Here is a 17,246-nt window from a genome sequence, read left to right as displayed (position 1 = left end):
AGTTTTGTTTGAAGATTTGGAGATCTCTCTCTCCCCCACTCATTGGAACAAACCAGGATGCAGATCCTTCTTCCTATTCTACATAATGTATTTCTATGGAATGAATAAGCAATGCTTTTCAGACTCAACATCTGAAATTCTCTTTGACTGTTTCAACCACTGTCAGCATCTGTGGAACCTGCTATGCATCTTTAAGATTAAAAAAAAAAAAGAAAGCGGTGAATACTTCAGTAGTATTGGCAATTACCAGCTTAAATAGCTGACTTGATCCAGAATGGTTTTCATTAGAAATGCTTTAGGTATTTAGGTTAAATTACTACTACAACAAATTAGTCATGTAAAATCTGGGTAGAATATTATCCAATGAGTGGCAAGGTGAACAACTTTCACTTTGTGTTCTGTTGAATGATGAAGCTAAGCACAAAAGTTCCCGGGTAAATATTTCATCTGTTCAGTTTCTGAGAGCTGCTAAAATCATGGCAGTGCCCTTATTTGTAGAAATGATGTGTAGAAAGAGAGTGACCCATCAACATTTTTTCCATATTTAATAAAACTAAGATTTGCTTTTATAGGATGAAAACTTTTGGAATAAAAAATAGCATACAGTGTATGAAATAATATAGTGCCCAAACCTTATAATTCTGCTTTATGATCTTGTGTTTTAACTTTAATGTGTGTGTGTGTGTGTGTGTGTGTATAGTAGATACATCTATCTACGTATATATCTATATATATCACAAGAGTATTTACAATGTTCTTCTTCTATTTCTATGTTTGCTCTCCAACTTGTGGGTAGGATCAATGGGCGCAGATGAGGTGAAGAGGACATGATAGCAGGAGTGGAACTTGCCATTCCATTGCCATTATTTATTTGTTTGTTTAAAAGATGTGTATGGAACTGTAATTGTCTTACTTTGCTGGCTAGGGAATTCTGGGAGTTGAAGTCCACACAGCTTAAACTTGCCAAGGTTGAGAAACACTGGTCTAAGGTTTGGATAAGACAATAGGAGCATGAGCCCTGTAATCAGTACTACCTTTATCAAACAAAATGCCACAAAAAATGCAAGTTTTTTAATTCTCCAGAACTCTTCATCAGGCAAGATATTATAATGGGCACGAGATGCAAGCAAGCCTCAAAATTTGGTTACATGCCTCAGTTCAGAATCAGTCCCAAGATGAAGATTTTAGACTGAGAGCATCATTGTTGTTAGTATTAGATCCTCTTCTTGGATGCTAACTTAACTTTTGTTAATATACAATTATCCTTAAGACCAGTCACTGCAGCAATGTTCTAACATTTATTAAATGATCATTAATTTGGCCATAGTATGAAAGTCACATTGTATATTATGCATGTTAAAAACACAATGCTTAGTTCAAAGATAGATTTTTTTAGGAATTTTGAGCTATTCCTGGTATTTGTTTGTAGGTATATTGTTTTTAAACACCACCCTTCATCTGCAGTAGCAAATATTTCTAACACTGTAACTAGTGAAAAATTAATAAAGGAGCACTATAATCTTATTGGACATATACCTCTAGGCTGATCGGAGAAAAATGGGAGGGAGAAGATGTAGAACTAGGACCATTAACAAATATAATTGAATTACACTCTTGTACTATGAAAAACTACTTTCTCCTGTTTGGATAGTCACTGAATTCATATGTCAGTCTCCAGCTAGGATTCATATTTAATGCTTCAGACATATCCAGATTCATACTCCAGCAGTCACGTTTCATTTTGAATGGCCATTAAATTAACCCCTGAGTTTGAGCCAGAGGGATTTGGTATATACTTTCCCTTCATTTTGTGCATTTGCTGAAATACCTTCCTGTTTACAGGACCATTCATTCTGGTGAGGACTTTGTGAGAGGTTCCAAAGATTTCATTCCTCGCAGTTTCTGTGATCATGTTGCAGTGAATAGAGGTACTCTGATCCAATCTGTAATAACTATATTTTAACACCTCGGTTGGCAACCTGTGACCCATGAGACTACATTTTGTTCCCAGACTTTGCCCCCTGGATTGCACTGCTGAAATTCACTACCAAACAACTGAATTACAGTGACACATTTTTTTTTCACTTTTTGCATGAAATTGTTAATATTAATTTGACACTCATTGTCTATTAGATCAGGAATAAGTTTCCAAATGTTATGGACATTAGGTATTATGGCCTCTATAGTCCAATTCATAGAGTGAGTGTTATATTGCTTATCCATAGCCTAATTTGTGGAGTCCTTGGTGCTCTCTGAGCTTGGTGGTTTGCTTGTAGACATTTTTTTACCCAACTAGGTAACATCATCAATGCATTGATGTGCAGCACTGATGGTGTTACCTAGTCGGGTAATGAAACGTCCGCAAGAAAGCAACCAAGCTCAGAGAACACCAAGGACTCCACAGTTCACCCTGAGCTACATATATTCTCTTCCATAGCTTAATTTATCATCCAAACCTGCCTAATCAAACTACTTTGAGAAAAGGTGGGGTGCAAACATGGCAGTTAATAAACAGAGATTCATCTTTTATATGCAGGGACTAGACTTATGGACAACAGTGGTGTTACAAGTTGTGTTACCATGGACCAGGCAGTAGAAAAAAGATTACAAACACATAGGATGTGGCTTCAAGAAACAAAATAGCACTACTGTCAGAACTGTTTTTACTGGGACTTTCAATGCACACAGATGCGCTAACAAATAAGAAAGTGCTATGTTTGAAAATAAAAACACTACAGTTCCTAAAGAAACAGCTACTATCAGAAGAAAACATTGGAAAAATGTATTGTGAATGGCAAGGGATAAGGTTAAGGAAGTCTAAGAAGAAGGATAATCCATTAATGTTAGATCATCATACTTTTCATATACTGTAAATCAATGTTTCTCAACCTTGGCAACTTTAAGATGTGTGGACTTCAACTCCCAGAGGCTGGCTGGGGAATTCTGGGAGTTGAAGTCCACACATCTTCAAGTTCCCATGGTTGAGAAGCACTGCTGTATATACTTACCAAGTTCCTTAATGAGTGATAATGCTTCCCATGATATAAATGCTCCTCCACCGTCATCCATGGCTCCCTGCCCCACATCCCAGCTGTCCAGATGTCCACTAATCAGTACGACCTAATAAAATAAAAATATTTACATGACAAGCTGAATTAGAAAGCTCATCCCATGGAATCTATATAGGCTTATTCTTTCACCAGATGTAATTCCTATGATGTGAACCACAATTACACCATCATTATGATGGGTCAATTGTAATGTGCATTACAACTGTTCCTTTGTTCTAATAGGAAATTATGATAAGCAAGGGCTTCACGTGCAGAAGAATATCTGTCAACTTGTCACTACTTTGAATATTGTGGGTTAGGATCTACCATCTTTCTGGGTCAGTGTGCATATATTGGCAAGGTCACTGACAAGAACACCTTAGGGATATATGTCCAGTAAGATTGCTTTTATTGCTTTGTATGTTTGTATGTTTTTATTTTGAATTATTTTTTTCTGGATATTTGTCTTTTGTACACTGCCCAGAGTCACAGCGTTTGAGTTGGGCAGCCATACAAAGCTCAGAAGTAGTCCCTAGACATTTGACTTGGCTTGGCCTGTTATAATAGGGCTTGAATTCTGGTGTACCTCAGACTCAAGACATGGCACAGCTAAACAGGAATCTTTATTGCATATTAGGATGGACCCACTTAAAACAACTGACTCTCCTCAGTCACATGAAAGTGCATTCCCTTCTTATACCCACTGTAGTTTAATTCCAGTGCTTCTTTATCCAACTTCCTTTCCCAACAGACTTTTTGCCCTGCATGTTTTGACCTCGAAATGGGCAACTGCTGGATGTTTATAAAACTGACATCTCTTCCCTGGGAAAATTTGGCTTTCAGCTCTTACAAATTTGACATTCTGAATGAATGTCACGGACAATAAAAGTAAATAGCTGGCTTGGAAGGATTGCCCATTTATAAAAAGGCAAATGCTGTGGCATTTCCGGTTTCCCAGAAGGCGAACTGATGAGATCCTTCTTGACCCCCCGATTACATTTTTCAACTATTTCATTCTTTAAGATGATGCCTCTCTGGGATCAAAGGGCATTCTTAGAAATAAAGCTGATTCTGAAGTTGGTGTTTTCCTCTGCAGCGTGCCAGCCTCTTTTTAAAATGTTCTTTAAAAGGTAAAATGGACCAGAAGGCCTGGCAGGCAACTTTCTGTAGGCACATGTTAGGGTTTCCAGCTAGTGAGCTGATGTACAGATAGTCCTCAGTTAATAACCATTCATTCAGTGACCATTCAAAGTTACAGTGGTGCTGAACAAGGAGACTTACAACCAGTCCTCAAAGTTGCAGCCATTGCAGCATCCCCGCAGTCACATGATCGTGATTTGGGCACTTGGCAACCAGCATGCAATTACAACAGTCACAGCGTCCTGTGGTCACGTGATCACCACTATGGCCCTCACTGTCAGCTTCCAACAAGCAAAGTCAATGGGGAAGCCGGCAGGAGGTCACAAATGGTGATCACATGACATCGTGCCTAATGACCGCGCAGGATTTCTCAAACAACCATGACTGGAACTGCCAGAATTGCTGTTATAAGTTGGCATGGTCACGTAATGTCATGAGTGCCGTTGAGCTAAAGTCATCAGCGCAATGGCACTCATGACAATGACAAGGAAATAAGTGAAGGGGCACAAGTTAAGTAGCCATCAACCCACAACGACTAACGGCTAACAAACAATAGCTAAACGAATCACGGAGCCACCCAAGCCATCAGCGGCAATACAACGGGGATCGCCCAGCTGAAAGCAATCAGCAGAAGAATGGAAACCTGAGGATGGGCGATCCTGGAAACCCTCAACCAATGGCAGGGCAACGCATGGGACAAAGGGGGGTGACGTGACCGTGAGCGAGGGGGCGCTGACCGGCGCGGGGTATTTAAACCCCGCACCGGCGCGCTCCTGTCACTCTCAGCTTTTTTCTACCAACGTTGTACCTGCCCTGAAATAAACCAGAACCTGATTTGCAAACCAGCGTCTGAACGTTATTCAGAGGTAGGCAGCGCATGACATAAAGCTGAGAGTGCTAAACTCAGCCTCGCCGAGCCCCACCGGACGACAACGAGCCGCGGGAGGAGTAGACGGCGAGAAGACCAGCAAGATGAGGCCGGAACGGCGCGGGCAAGGAGGGCGAGCCGCGCGGCAAGAGACAGAGGAGGACCGACCGAGGCCAGAGGCACCGCGGACTCCCGGAGCCATGGACGCCCACCCCACCCGACCCGAGCCTCAGCTCCAACCCCAAGGGGAGATGGCGACGGAGGCAACCCGACCGCGGGAGGGAGCAGCACGACTTCCGAAACCAGCGGAGGACCCCGCGCCCCACATCGCACCCCAGCAACGGGCGTGGAGCGACAGCCCCACGGTGCTCAACACGGAGGAGGACGACGGAGACACCCATCAGACGGAGGAGGAAGCGGACCCGCGGCGGAGGGACGATGAACCCCACCGGCAACCCACCCCCGAGGACGCGCCAACGGAACCGGCCCCAGCGGCGGCGCGGGCTGTGGACGAGGAGGCACGAGCTGAACTCGCGGCCATGCGGGCTCAGCTGACGGAACTCCGGACCATGCTCCAGGCGCTTATGCCCCCCGCGCCACCCAACGACGTCCCCGCACAAGCCCACACCCCGAGCGAAGCACCGAACCCACACGGGCCAGCGGAGAGCCAGCAGACGGCACAGGCGGCCGACACCACACCCCGGGAAGCGAGAGGCGGGGCCGCGCAAAACGCCCGGGCCCCAAAGGACTTCCCCATCTTCTTCGATGGGACCCCCTCAAAACTCTCGTTTTTCGTTACCAACGCTAGGGAGTTCATGGGGAGGCACGGACACTCCTATGACTCCGAGGCCGACAAGATCGCCGCCGTGGCGATCAAACTCCAAGACAGGGCGGCGGACTGGTACGTCCAACTGTACGAGTCCAGCTCCCCCGCCCTCGCCACCTTCCCTGCTTTCATCAAAGAGATGAAAAACTACTTCGAAGACCCCCTAGCTAAAGTACGGGCGAAAAGCGCACTCCAGAGACTTAAACAGGGCACACGCACGGTCCCTGACTACGCCCTGGAGTTCAAAGCCCTCGCGGGAAAGGTCTGCGACTGGTCTGAGACCACCCTGCTGGAAATCTTCAAAAGGGGGCTCAACCGCGACGTTCTCCAATGGGCCCTCTACCGCGACGACCCAGAAACGTTACACGGGTGGATCCACCTCGCGGGGAAAGCCGAACACGCGCACCGCACCTTCCTTATGACAACCACGGAAGACACAAACTACGTCGGGAAAAAGGTACCCGCACCACACGGGGGGATGGCCGGCCCCATATACCCAAAAAAGAAGTTCAACCGGGAGCCCTGCGGGAGGTGTGGCAAATTAGGGCACAAGACGGCGGATTGCTTCGCCAACCGACCGCCGACCAGCGCGCCCAAGCCCGCCCCGAAAATTAGCCCCAAACCACCCAACCCGGGGCCGCCCCCTCACCGCCGAATGACCGTGGCCACAGCGACACCGGAAGAGGGCTGGGACGCTTACTGGGGAGAAGAGGACAATACCGACCCCGACCAGCCGGCGGGAAATGCTCCCCGCTTGCCCTGAGACGCGTGGCGAGGCAGGCGGTGGGACAGCAACGCGGACCACCTCAACGAAACGACAAAAGCTCCGTAATATTGGCAGCAATTCAACTCTCTGCCGGCAACGGAGCCACCACGGCCGCGGCACTAGTGGACTCGGGGTGCTCAAAAAACCTCATCCACCCCGACCTAGTCGCCAAACTCGACCTCCGCTGCTTCCCCCTCCCCACGCCGCTGGCATTCCACCAGCTGGACGGCTCTACAGCGGGAGGGAAACCAGCCACGCTACAAACCGAGCCGGTCACCCTGCAAATGGGCACTCACACCGAGCGCACATCGTTCGTAGTCACGCCCATCGGACGGCCCATTGCAGTCCTGGGGATGCCATGGCTCGCGAAAAACAACCCGCGGATCAACTGGGCGACCCGCACCTTCACATTCGGCGACGGCGAGTATCGAGCACCAGTACCAGCTGGCAAAAGCAACCCCACGGTAGGACGAGCGGAGGCGACCACACAAGACAACGCCGCTACCACAGCAGACCTACCAGAACAATACGCCGACTTCTCCGAGGTCTTCGGAGAGGCAGAGGCAGACCAACTACCCCCCCACCGCAAGACGGATTGCCGGATCGACCTACTGCCCGACGTCCCCCTACCTAGACCAAAGATCTATTCGATGACCCCGAAGGAGATGGCAACCCTCCGGGAGTTCATCGATAAAAACCTAGACAGGGGATTCATAGAGCCAGCATGCTCACCGGTCGGAGCCCCCGTCTTATTCCGGGAGAAGAAAGACGGGACCCTACGGCTCTGCACCGACTACCGGGGCCTAAACGCGGCTTCCCTGTCCAACAAATACCCCTTACCCCTGGTGAAGGACATGCTCGCCCACCTGTCCACGGGCAAAGTCTTTTCCAAATTGGACCTTCGCGAGGCGTACTATCGCATCCGAATCAGGGAGGCGGACGAATGGAAGACGGCGTTTAACTGCCCCCTAGGCGCTTTCCAGTACAAGGTACTGCCCTTCGGACTCGCGGGGGCCCCTGGGGTGTTCATGCAGCTCATCAATGAGGTACTGCATGAACATCTGTTTAAAGGGGTCCTGGTCTACATCGACGACGTCCTCATTTACACAAAAACACACGAGGAACACGTAACCTTAGTCAGGCAAGTCCTCGACAAGCTCAGAAGGGCGCAGCTCTATGCAAAGCCCACAAAGTGCGAGTTTCACAAAGAGCGCCTAGACTATTTGGGGTATCGAATCTCCGGGGACGGCATCGAAATGGACCCCGCAAAAGTCGAAGCGGTGCTAAACTGGGAGCGGCCCCGCAACAGACGGCAACTACAGAGCTTCCTGGGATTCGCGAATTTCTACAGGTCCTTCGCCCGGGGGTTCGCTGAGATAGCCCTCCCCTTAACGGACCTCCTCAAAACCAAAGGGGTGGGGGACACCCGACGCGCCAAGAACCCAGGCACAGTGCTGAATTGGACTCCCGCGTGCCAGACCGCATTCGACAAGCTGAAAGCGCTGTTCACGACGGAGCCAATCCTCGCGCACCCGGACCCAGAACGGCCGTTCGTGGTCCAAGCCGACGCCTCAGACTTCTCCCTGGGAGCCATCCTGCTACAAAAAGACTCCACGGGGCTCCTGAAACCATGCGCCTACCTGTCAAGGAAGTTCTCCGAGACAGAGAGGCGATGGCACGTCTGGGAGAAAGAAGCCTTCGCGGTGAAATCGGCACTAGAGACATGGCGTCACCTACTCGAGGGAGCCACCCAACCATTCGAGGTCTGGACGGACCACCGGAACCTCGAGGCCCTACGAACGCCTAGACGCCTTAGCCCAAAACAGGTCCGATGGGCCCAATTCTTCAGCCGCTTTGATTTCCAGCTGAAGTTCATGCCGGGCAAGAAGAACTTCCTGGCCGACGCCCTCTCCCGGCTGCCCCAAGACGAAGAGCCCGCCCCAGACACCATTGGGACGGTCCTATCCGCCTCGCAACTGGGGATGGCCGTGACCACCCGAAGCGGCGCACGGAGGCAGCTCGACGCTACGGCGCAGCCGACGGCGGGACAACCGGCGACGGAAAGAAGCCAACCGCAACTACCAGGGGGAATGCGCACGGACCTCGCCGCCGCCCTCAAAACCGACCCCTGGTTCCTGGCAAACCCCGACAAGGTAACGATGGCGCAAGACCTGGCATGGGGGGAAGGCAGAATCTACGTCCCGGACTCGCAACGCCAGGCGATCTTGCATAGGTCACACGACGCCAAGCAAGCGGGACACTTTGGGTTCCTCAAGACCCTACACCTAACACGGCGCCAATTCTGGTGGCCCGCGCTCAGGCGAGACGTAAAAACCTACGTGGCGTCCTGCCCAACGTGCGCTAGGGCCAAACGGGCACCAGGCAAACCCGCGGGGCTATTGCAACGGGTGGCAGAACCCTCCCGCCCATGGGAGGAAATCTCTATGGATTTTATAGTGGACCTCCCACCCAGCCAGAAGAAAACGGCCATTTGGGTGGTGAAGGACTACTTCTCAAAGCAGGCCCACTTCATCCCCTGCACGTCGGTCCCATCCTCACAACAACTAGCCAAACTCTTCCTCATCCACGTGTACAGGCTACACGGATGTCCCGCACGTGTGGTGACCGACAGGGGCACACAGTTCACCTCCAAATTCTGGCGGGCCTTCCTGAAGCTGACGGGGACCCAACAGGCCCTATCTACGGCTTGGCATCCGCAGACGGACGGAGCCACTGAGGTTCTTAATGCCACCTTAGAGCAATTTATACGATCATATACGAACTACCACCAAGACGACTGGGCTGAACTGCTCCCGTTCGCCGAAGTCGCATACAACAACGCCGTCCACACGAGCACGGGGAAAACCCCGTTCGAAGTAGTCTCGGGGCGCGACTTCGTCCCCATACCGGAGCTACCTCAACCCCCGGAACCCCAGGTGGACGCCAGCGACTGGGGACGGAAGATCGCGGAAGCATGGCCAGTAATCACGGCGGCGCTGAAGGAGGCACAGGCTGCTTACAAAGAGCAGGCCGACAAGCACCGGCGCCAACAACCGACGTTCCAGGCGGGGGATATGGCCTATCTCTCCACCAAGTTCCTAAAGTCAACCCAACCCTCGAAAAAACTGGGGCCTAAGTACATCGGGCCGTTCCGAGTCACGCAAATAGTGAACCCGGTAGCAATACGCCTGGACCTGCCACACAACCTCCGGAGACTCCACCCGGTGTTCCATACCAGCCTCCTAAAACCGGCAACCACCTCCCGATGGCACCCAAGCACGCCACAGCCCGCACCGCTAATGATCGACGGGCAACACCACTTCGAGATCAGGGACATCCTCGACTCCCACAAGCAACGAGGAACTCTACACTATCTGGTCAGGTGGAAACACTTCCCCCACCCGGAATGGGTGGCGGCGCACAACGTTAACGCGCCTGACCTGACCAGAGCATTTCACCGGGCATACCCCGACAAACCGCAATCAAGGTCAGCAAAACCAACCCCCCCCCGCAGGCCCCCCCCCGCCTCCCGTGCCCCAAGGGAAAGGGCCCCCCCCAAGCCCGCGACTTGGGTGGACCTTCCCCCCCCCGGGACTCACTCCCCCCGCCCCGGGCCCACGGGGTGGTGACAAACGATCGCCAGCACCCTCCCCCCGCCCCCCGGCCGCGGGGGAGTGGCAAGCAAGTCAACAGGGCAACCTGGGGGCAACGCCCAGGAGACACAACAAAGGCGACGCACTCTAAATAAGAAAAGAAGGGCCCTACCTGGAGCTGAGCAGCACCCGACCAGCCACGCCTCTCGCCTCGCCGAACTGAGCCAAACAAACAGGGTGTGGTTGGAGCATGCGCACGCCAGGTCAGAACCCGAGCATGCGCACCATGGACACACCCTGGGAAGGCACGTGGTAGAGGGAGGAGCAAAGGGAGGGGCGACAACTACTCCGGCGGGAACTTTGAAAAAAAAAAAAAAAAAATGTGGCGTTTTGACAGCTCCACGGGGAAAACCAAGAAAACCGGGGGAGAACACTATTCGAAAAGGGGGCAGTATGTCATGAGTGCCGTTGAGCTAAAGTCATCAGCGCAATGGCACTCATGACAATGACAAGGAAATAAGTGAAGGGGCACAAGTTAAGTAGCCATCAACCCACAACGACTAACGGCTAACAAACAATAGCTAAACGAATCACGGAGCCACCCAAGCCATCAGCGGCAATACAACGGGGATCGCCCAGCTGAAAGCAATCAGCAGAAGAATGGAAACCTGAGGATGGGCGATCCTGGAAACCCTCAACCAATGGCAGGGCAACGCATGGGACAAAGGGGGGTGACGTGACCGTGAGCGAGGGGGCGCTGACCGGCGCGGGGTATTTAAACCCCGCACCGGCGCGCTCCTGTCACTCTCAGCTTTTTTCTACCAACGTTGTACCTGCCCTGAAATAAACCAGAACCTGATTTGCAAACCAGCGTCTGAACGTTATTCAGAGGTAGGCAGCGCATGACACGTAAGTTCCTGGTTCCAATTACTGTTGTTAACTAAGGACTACCTGTAATGTGAAATAATGAATGAGTGACTGCTGTGACATGGAACGCACTCAAACTTTGGCAACAATGTCAATTTTGCCTCAAAATGCTGCAATTTTGAATGGAAGAAAGAATACTTGATACTTTCCCTGCTGGATCCTTGTACACTGAAGATCTCTGGTAGCTGCTTTTTTTTGCTGCAGAGGTTTTGTGACATTTTATTTACTTCAATATCAGTAATGACTGATATTAGCATACCCACCATCTATGTGAATTGGATGAGGCAATCACATTTGGGGTGGAGGGTAATTGCATCCTAGTCAGAACACCTGCTCTGGTAAATTCCAATTTTCTAGCCCTTACTTGCTTACTGGAAGCAGGCTAATGTGCATGCTTATCTGGAAGACTACACGCCCCAGATGCATACATTCCACCAGATCCAGCAGGGTAGGCATGCTCCAGATCAATGAAACAGTGCCATCTTGCAAGGCCCAGGAGACATGCAACAGTGCCTGACCTGTGGAACAGCCTCCTCCCTGGATATCCAGTTGGCCCCAACCCCGTTGGCCTTCAGGAAGGCTTGAAAAAGCCTGGGTTTTTCCACAGGCATTAGGGCTGGGTTGTTAGCAGAACCTGATTTAGGCAAGTTTGCAATTGAAGATAGTCTGAGAGGCCTTGGCTTTTGTAGTTTTTATTCTGTATTTATTCTGTCTGATTTAATGGTATTGTTGTTTTTATTGGTTTGAATACTCTGTCCAGAGTTATTGAATGGGCAAAATAAATGTCCTAAATAATAAAAAATAAATAAAATGTCAATGAGCTCACTTGTCATGGGGCTCCAGAGAATGATGCCATCAGATGGGAATAGCAACTGTTTAGCACCACGTGGGTTGGTTTGTTTTTGGTCCCTTCAAGTCAGTTTTTAACTCCTGGTGACTGGCTGGACAAGTCCCTGCAGTTTTCTTGGCAAGATTTCGGCAGTGGTTTACCATTGCCTGCTTCCTAGGGCTGAAAGAGAATGACTGGCCCAAAGTAACTCAGCTGGCTTCGTGCCTAAGGTGGGACTAGAACTCACAGTCTCCCGGTTTCTAGCCTGATGCCTTACCCACTACACCAAACTGGCTCTTTTAGTCTAAAGTCTTATTTTGTTCAAGCTATTCCTTTAAGACTTGAGAGACTGAAAGCGTATGTGGGGGGGAAGCAAACTTATTTTAAAAGTGTATAACATACAACACACAGCACACTGCATAAACCATGTATTTCTTTCAAATCCCAGCATGTCAGCCCAGTTACTGTATATGTTAACAATCAATAAGCAATTACTTATTAACAAGTGTGGCCTTTTAAAATAGAACAAATAATTGTGAATATGGTAGCAGCAATTTACTGTCAAATTGGAGGAGGGAGTGTTCTACATAATTCTTGTGCTTTTGGAGAAAAGGCAGGATAAACATCTAATGAATAGATTTGTAATGGATTTGATCCTAATAGTTTCAGATAAAGATGACTAATCACAGAAGAAAATAATACTCAGGTGACTTCTTTTATCTCAAACCTACATCTGACATTTTGGTGTTAAGGGCTGAAGTTGACATTCCAGACTGTGTGTTGCTGGTGCATGTGGGTGAAATAAATAAAAATGGGGGGGGGGGGTGTTGTCTCAGTCAGCCATGTGAGGCAGTGCTAGTGGTTACTTTTCTATTTCTCAGGATACTCAAAGCAGTATTGTCTGTGCCTATGCCTATATAATTAGACCTGGTGCTTTGCAATTATCTGAAATCACACAAGGTACAGCAAGATTTTCCAGAATTACTAACTAGCTAACAAGATCTCTTCCCAAAGGTTTGAATCCTAGAAAGAAAGAAATGGAAATTTCTTTCCATCCTTTCAAGTCAATAGGGTTTTGGCCATTTTTGTCCTGGTCTTGAGAATCCATGTTTCATATAATGATTCTGCCTAGCCTGAGAATCATTGGTGTTTTTGTTTCTATGAAAGGACTCACACTACTCACTAGGCAATTTTGGATGAGAAAGTGGTGTGATCTGCCGTGGGATTAGACATGTGTGCCTACAGATTTCAGAATGATGTTTCCAAGAATCTGTAGTTCTCGGCAGATTGAGAAACAAAACAGAAAAAGCTGCCTTTTATCAGGTTAGGCCAATGTTTCTCAGACTTAGCAATTTTAAGATGTGTGGACTTCAACTCCCAGAATTCCCCAGCTAGCATGGCTGGCTGGGGAATTCTGGGAGTTGGAGTCCACACATCTTAAAGTTGCCAAGGTTGAGAAACATTGGGTTAGGCCATTTGTCTTTCTAGCAGCAACCCTCTCTACTTTGACTGGCAATTCCTGCTGGCTGGGGAATTCTGGGAGTTGAAGTCCACATATCTGAAAGCTGCCAAGGTTGAGAAATGCTGCTGTAGAAGACCCCAGGTACAATGGTTTCCAAGTTCCATGCTGAAAGAAACCAAGGGAAGTTCATCTATGATTATAACAATTGTTATATTCATGATACTCTACCGAAGTGTTCCTACTGGTTTTCCAGATTTCCTACTGTATTAGAGATACGTTTTATTGTCCCATGACTTCTCTATCAATGATCCACTCTATGGTGCTGAGGATTCAGTAAGGAATCCTTTTAAGAAGCACACTGATGCACTGCATATATCAGGAGCCAATAAAGCAGGCAAGTACACAACCTTGGCTCAAAACTTTTCAGTATTGTTTTTTTTTAAAGAACTTTATTAATTTTCAGAGTATAGTTAAAATACAAAATACAGCCCATTTAATCATACATTCTTTAACTTGTTCATCTTCTAAATTCATCTGTAACATCTTGTACATCTTTGTAATAACATGTTCATCATTTATACAAAGTTCCATTTCATATTGAGTTGTTTCATTGACAAATTTAAAATTCTTTTTATCCACTTTAAAATGTTCTTTTTATCCACTTTAAAACATTCGTGCAAAACCTTCCAACTCTAACTGTTCCCTTGTTTTGAGCTTAGGTTCACCCTCTTCAAAGTTTAACAAATCTTTATAATTTAACCAGCTTGTTCTTTTAACTGTCTTTTGGGTAAGAACCCACATTGATCATGGTGAATAAAGTCCTGTAAAACTTTCTTCATTCTTTCTGCCAGTATTGAAGCAAATATTTTATAACCATTGTTCAACAATGAAATTGGTCTGTAATTCTTAATTAAAGAAGGGTCTTGACCTTCCTTTGGTAGACATGCAATATTAGTTTTTTTCCATGAATCTGGCATTGCGGAGCCTAACAAAACAGAGTTCATCAGTCTTTTAAAAGGTTGAAGAATCTGATCCTCAAAACATCTGTAATATAATGCAGACAAACCATCAGGGCCTGGTGCGTTTCCCAATTTAGTTCTTTTTATAGCTACCCCTTCCACTAGGTACCACTTCAGCGGGAAGGTAACAGAGTTTCCGTGATTGTCATGCTGGCCACATGACGCGGAAGTGTCCTTAGACAACACTGGCTCTTTGGCCATGGAAACGGAGATGAGCACCGCCCCCTAGTGTGTCATTAGAAATGACTAAACAGGAATCTTTACCTTTTTTCTTCTTCTATAGCTTCCACTATTTCAAAAGTAGTTATAGGATTATTCAATGTTGCTTTCTGTGACTGTGAAAGTCTTGGTAGATCTTGTTTATTCAAATATTTTTACTTACTTACTTACTTACTTACTTACTTACTTACTTACTTACTTATTTATCAATCAAATTCATCACCGCCCATCTCCTCCCACCGGGGGACTGAATGAAGATAAATATTCATTTATCTTCTCCAAAGAGGCTTCTTGTTTTTCATACAAGTTAGAAAAAAAAATTACAAAATGCTTTCTTGATCTTCTTGTTGTCCAATAATTCCACATTTCCTTCTTGAATCTTTAATACCATTTTCTTCTCTCTTTCTTTCTTCAGTTTGTATGCTAACCATCTTCCTGGTTTATTTGCAAATTCAGAATGTCTCTGTTTAGCATATTTCAACTTTGCTTCTATTTCTTTCACAGTCAACATTGAAAACTTTTCAGTATTGTTGACTTTTCTTTTTGAAGAACTCCAAGGAAGCCTGGAATATATATTTATTTCCTTATTTCTTGATATTTTTTAGTCGTTCCAGTATCTTCTCTGAGCAGATACATAATATATTCAACAATATCATGGATCAACAAAGGAGAAATTTAAAAACAGCTATTCTAAGCCCGAAATTCTAAACACATCAGTAGAGAAGGATGTCAGGCATGTCTTTGCCTGACATCAGAGATAAGAGTGTGGCAGTTGAGTGAGCTTCTTTGTAGCACCTTTTATAAGTGGGCATGGGAAATGAGATGGGTGTGTATTTTTTAAATAGCTATCTCTTTGGAGAACATTTTAAAGAACCTGACAGGTAGATATGGGAAGAAGGATTAATTTAGATATTACTGGTCAAAATCAACAGGGGTTTGAGATAATGCAACTGCAGAAGTACTAACGTCATGGGATCCAGTTAGAAACTTAACATCTCTGGGTTTGGGGTTAACTGATTTTCTCATGTTCTCAAAAACAGCTTCTTGAACGGTGCAAGGAAGCCAATAATCCAACACCCTGCAATAATTTGCAGTCTTACATTATTAAAACTTTTTAAAGCTTACACTACTTAAGAGTCTTAATAGCATGATAATGTCCCAACTATTTTGGGATTCTCCTTCCCTAAAAAAGATGAAGACTGATCATGCAGACCTAACAGTAAACGGTTCACACGCAAACACTCCAATCTAAAACTTCTGAGAGGACCACAGGAGACAAGTCAAGCCCTAAAACATAACAGGAAGATTTCAGAACCAAAAGCAAAATGATTGTCCGTGCAAATATATGGTCAAAAGCACTCTACGTAGGAGATACACAGTGATCCACAGCCTATTGGAAGACAACAAGCTCCATTTAGATGATCCATAAAAAGGTTATAGAGAAGTAACCAAGTATTTTACTTGGTCCTCAGAGGGAGATCAAGGCTATTTCTGTCAAGCCTAGATTATTAATGAGACTAACAAAAGCATGTGATTTTTAAAAAACATAACATGATACTAATTTCCTCTCCAAATAATAATGGGTTGCTTTTCAGCAGTAATTTCAGCAAGTCACAATGATGCCAAAATGGCAACACAAGGACAAGGGTGCCCTTGTGCAACTGCTTCCATTTACGTATTTGTTTCCCAACATCTGATGCAACTATGTAAGTCACAGCATATGATGTCATCACACTTCTTTTGTCATTTGGTCCCCCACCCTCATAAACACCCATATTGCTTTTGATGAGGAGGCTGGTGCAGAAAAAAGTAAGTTATTTTGTTTTTTTTATAGTTAATTCAGAAATAAAATATATTTCTTGTAATAAAAATGATGCAGTCTACCAACATCTGCAATTTTCAAGCCATCTGTGGAAAAAGTGTAATAACTGCTGCTTCGGGGGAGGGGGTGGAGGGGAATATTTCTGCCAAAAGACTGTTCAGCACATGATTTATATTCTGCTCTTCTTTTAAGCTGGATGAATCCATGGTTTCATAACAGTCTCTAGGGTGGTTCTGAGAAAGCCTATTTACCCTATAAATAAAGAAAATGGGTATTTTCAAATCCATTGAATATCCATTGATATTTTCTCAAGGAAAAGTTTCCTCTTATATACACATGGGAGTAGCTTTATAGTTATGCATAGTAGGGCTGTGCAGGTAAAAATGTAACTGTTTCTCTCCTGTCTCCTGGATAGCAACTATCCAGAATTATTCTGAATAGGCAAGTGAAACCTATGGGTAGAAGAAGCTTCTACCACTTGGTTGAATAGGTCTACAAGCTCCAAGTCTCTACAGCAGTGATTCTCAGAGGACAATGGTCTGCAGAAATCCACCAGATGGTCCACTACAACTTCCCCACATTCATGGCCAGAGTTCCCTTACCGTCTCATCCCTGCCTACTTGTGTTCACCAACAATCAGCTTGCCAGAGCCAGCTCATGACCTTGGCCTTATCAAGTGGGAAATACAAGATTACAATTGGAGGTACAAAACTTAGTTTCAAAAG

At 46.6% G+C, this 17,246-nt stretch overlaps 1 protein-coding gene across 1 annotated transcript in view; it reads right to left on the bottom strand.

The window, feature by feature from the left end:
- CPQ (carboxypeptidase Q) overlaps positions 1-17,246 on the bottom strand; it is a 166,610-nt gene that overhangs the window by 58,901 nt on the left and 90,463 nt on the right. Inside the window, exon 5 of the mRNA XM_063300259.1 lies at positions 3,009-3,120. Coding sequence (XP_063156329.1) covers positions 3,009-3,120 — 112 coding nt within the window. The remainder of the gene's footprint in view (positions 1-3,008; positions 3,121-17,246) is intronic.

Source organism: Candoia aspera, chromosome 3, assembly GCF_035149785.1.
Source record: "Candoia aspera isolate rCanAsp1 chromosome 3, rCanAsp1.hap2, whole genome shotgun sequence".
NCBI lineage: Eukaryota > Metazoa > Chordata > Lepidosauria > Squamata > Boidae > Candoia > Candoia aspera.
The sequence above is the reverse complement of the archived record's forward strand: the minus strand, read 5'-3'. Positions and strand labels throughout refer to the sequence as shown.